The sequence below is a fragment of the Trachurus japonicus genome, chromosome 5 (genome assembly GCF_045865225.1).
Source record: "Trachurus japonicus isolate A0001 chromosome 5, Traja_1.0".
In the NCBI taxonomy this organism is placed as follows: domain Eukaryota; kingdom Metazoa; phylum Chordata; class Actinopteri; order Carangiformes; family Carangidae; genus Trachurus; species Trachurus japonicus.
Window position 1 is genome coordinate 22,871,253 of NC_140911.1, and position 2,693 is coordinate 22,873,945.

Below are 2,693 nucleotides of genomic sequence, written 5' to 3' on the forward strand. Positions count from 1 at the left end.
CCGGACCCTAAAGAAGAAGAAGAATTCCTAGGAATACAATAGTGTCCCTAGTGTAGTGTAAGTGACTGCGTGACTTACGGTGAGCGTGTTACGTCATTTCCTGCCTGTACCTGCTGCACTGTTGCTGTGTTGTGTTAGACTTTCTCAATCCTCCGTCCAGTGTTCTGCTAATTTAATCACTTTAAGCACCAGTGTGCACCACGTTTTGCTACATTACACAACTTTCTGTCACTTAAGTCCTTAACAGGACTCTCTTTGTATTTCTCCATTCAACTTGTTGTATTTGCCACAGGTCCGCTAGTTAGTTAGCTTAGCATACTAGCTATGGCTTCCCCTCCCTCCTCTGTGTCCTTCTCCTGCTCTGAGTGTCAGATGTTTAGCTACTCCTCTGCCTCCTTTAGTGGTAATGGTATGTGTAATAAGTGTAGCTTGTTTGTAGCCCTGGAGGCGAGGCTCAGCGAGCTAGAGTCCCGGCTCCGCACCATGGAGGCTAGTCCAGCTATAGTAGCTTCACAGTCCAGCTTAGCCGGTGCAGAGCCACCTAGCCTAGCCGCCGCTAGCAGTTCCCTCCCAGCCCCCGAGCAGCCGGGAACTAGTCAGTCCGGCTGGGTGACAACAAACCGAGGGAAACATAGACGCAATAAGCCCGTGTTGGCCCACCAACCCCTTCACGTCTCCAACAGCTTTTCCCCACTCAGCGACACACCCGCTGAGAACGTAACTCAACATGTCGACTCTGTTGCTCACAGCCCCGCTGTGAAGTCGGCATTAGTCATTGGCAGCTCCATTTTACGGTACGTGAAGGTAGAGAAACCAGCGAGCATAAAGTGCATCCCAGGGGCCAGAGCGGGCGACGTTGAGGCTAATCTGAAGCTGCTGGCATGTAAACGTAAGGTTAAATACAGTAAGATTGTAATCCATGTCGGCGGTAATGACACCCGGCTTCGCCAGTCGGAGTTAACTAAGGTTAATATGGCTTCGGTGTGCAACTTTGCAAAGACAATGTCGGACTCCGTAATTTTCTCTGGCCCGCTGCCCAACCTAGTGAGTGACGATATGTTTAGTCGCATGCGTTCATTCCATCGCTGGATGTCTAGGTGGTGCTTAGATAACGACGTGGCTTACATAGATAACTGGACCTCCTTCTGGGGAAAGACTGGTCTGATTGGGAGAGATGGCGTCCATCCTACTCTGGATGGCGCATCCCTCCTATCTAGGAATATAGGGAACTTTATTAGCCGTGCTAATCCCTGACAAGCACCCAGAGTTCAGACCAGCAGGCAGAGCCGCAGTTTAAGACGCCCCTCTGCTGGGTCCCTCTTGTTGTCACCCACCCAGCCTATAGAAACTGTGTCTGCCTCGAGGCTGTCTAAGCCTAAACCCCAATCTAGAGGAGTTGTTTATAGCAACTTAGTTAAAATCAAAACCACTGCTCCAGCAAGCCAAACTAATAGAACTATTAAATGTGGTTTGCTCAACATTCGTTCTCTCCCATCCAAGTCTCTCCTAGTGAATGACTTAATTACAAGTCACCATATTGACATATTAACACTCACTGAGACCTGGTTGCAGCAAGATGAATATGTTAGTTTGAATGAATCTACCCCTCCTAGTTACATTAACTGTCATGTGCCTCGTAACACAGGCCGAGGAGGAGGAGTGGCTGCTATTTATCAGTCAAATCTGATTATCAACCCTAGACATAATAGTTCATATAATACATTTGAAAGCCTTACTGTCAGCCTCTCTCACCCAGACTGGAAAGCAGAAAAACCACTCTTACTTGCTGTAGTGTATCGCCCTCCTGCACCTTATTCTGAGTTTCTAGAAGAATTCCCTGACTTTCTGTCAAACTTAGCAATGAGTTCAGACAAAGTCATTATAGTAGGTGACTTTAACATTCATGTGGACGTCGATGATGATTGTCTGGCTACTGCATTCAAGTCACTTTTGGATTCAGTCGGCTTCTCTCAGAGGGTAAACAAACCCACTCACACTTTTAATCATATCCTTGACTTAGTACTTACTTATGGAATAGAAGCTGACCATGTCACAGTTCTTCCTCAGAACCCCGTCTTGTCTGACCATTCTTTAATAACATTTGAATTTACTTTAACAAATTATATCCTACCTGGGAAAAAATCCCGCTACAGTAGATGTCTATCTGACACGGCTGTTTCTAGATTTAAAGAGCTTATTCCAGCAGAGCTTGCTGCCACATCCTGTAACCATATTATGGGCAGTGATGCTGGTTTCACCCCCACACAGGTGGACTATCTTGTGGATAGCACTGCAGCAGCACTCCTTGGAACACTTGATGCTGTAGCTCCCCTCAAAAAGAAAGTTATCAATCAGAAAAGAATAGCTCCCTGGTACAGCCCAAACTTGCGCGCTTTGAAACAGAAGACCAGACAGCTGGAAAGGAAAACACATTCCAGCCAACATGAGGAAGACCGTCAAGCCTGGAAGGATAGTTTATTAATATATAAAAAAGAACTCCGTAATGCTAGAAGCAATTACTATTCATCTCTAATAGAAAAGAATAAGAACAACCCCAGGTTCCTTTTCAACACTGTGGCCAGGCTGACCAAGAACCATAGTGTTGTTGAGCCATCCATCCCTCCAACTCTCAGCAGCAACGACTTCCTAACTTTCTTTACCGAAAAGATAGTTAATATTAGAACAAAAATTGC

At 46.0% G+C, this 2,693-nt stretch overlaps 1 protein-coding gene across 1 annotated transcript; it reads left to right on the forward strand.

Annotated features, from left to right (window-relative positions):
- The first annotated feature begins 245 nt into the window (after positions 1-245).
- Positions 246-2,278, forward strand: LOC146987563 (uncharacterized). Its single transcript, XM_085778055.1, has 2 exons — positions 246-717; positions 763-2,278. Exons 1-2 carry the CDS (start codon positions 325-327, stop codon positions 1,252-1,254), a joined length of 885 nt encoding a protein of 294 aa, XP_085634181.1. The 5' UTR covers positions 246-324; the 3' UTR covers positions 1,255-2,278.
- Positions 2,279-2,693: the final 415 nt, after the last annotated feature.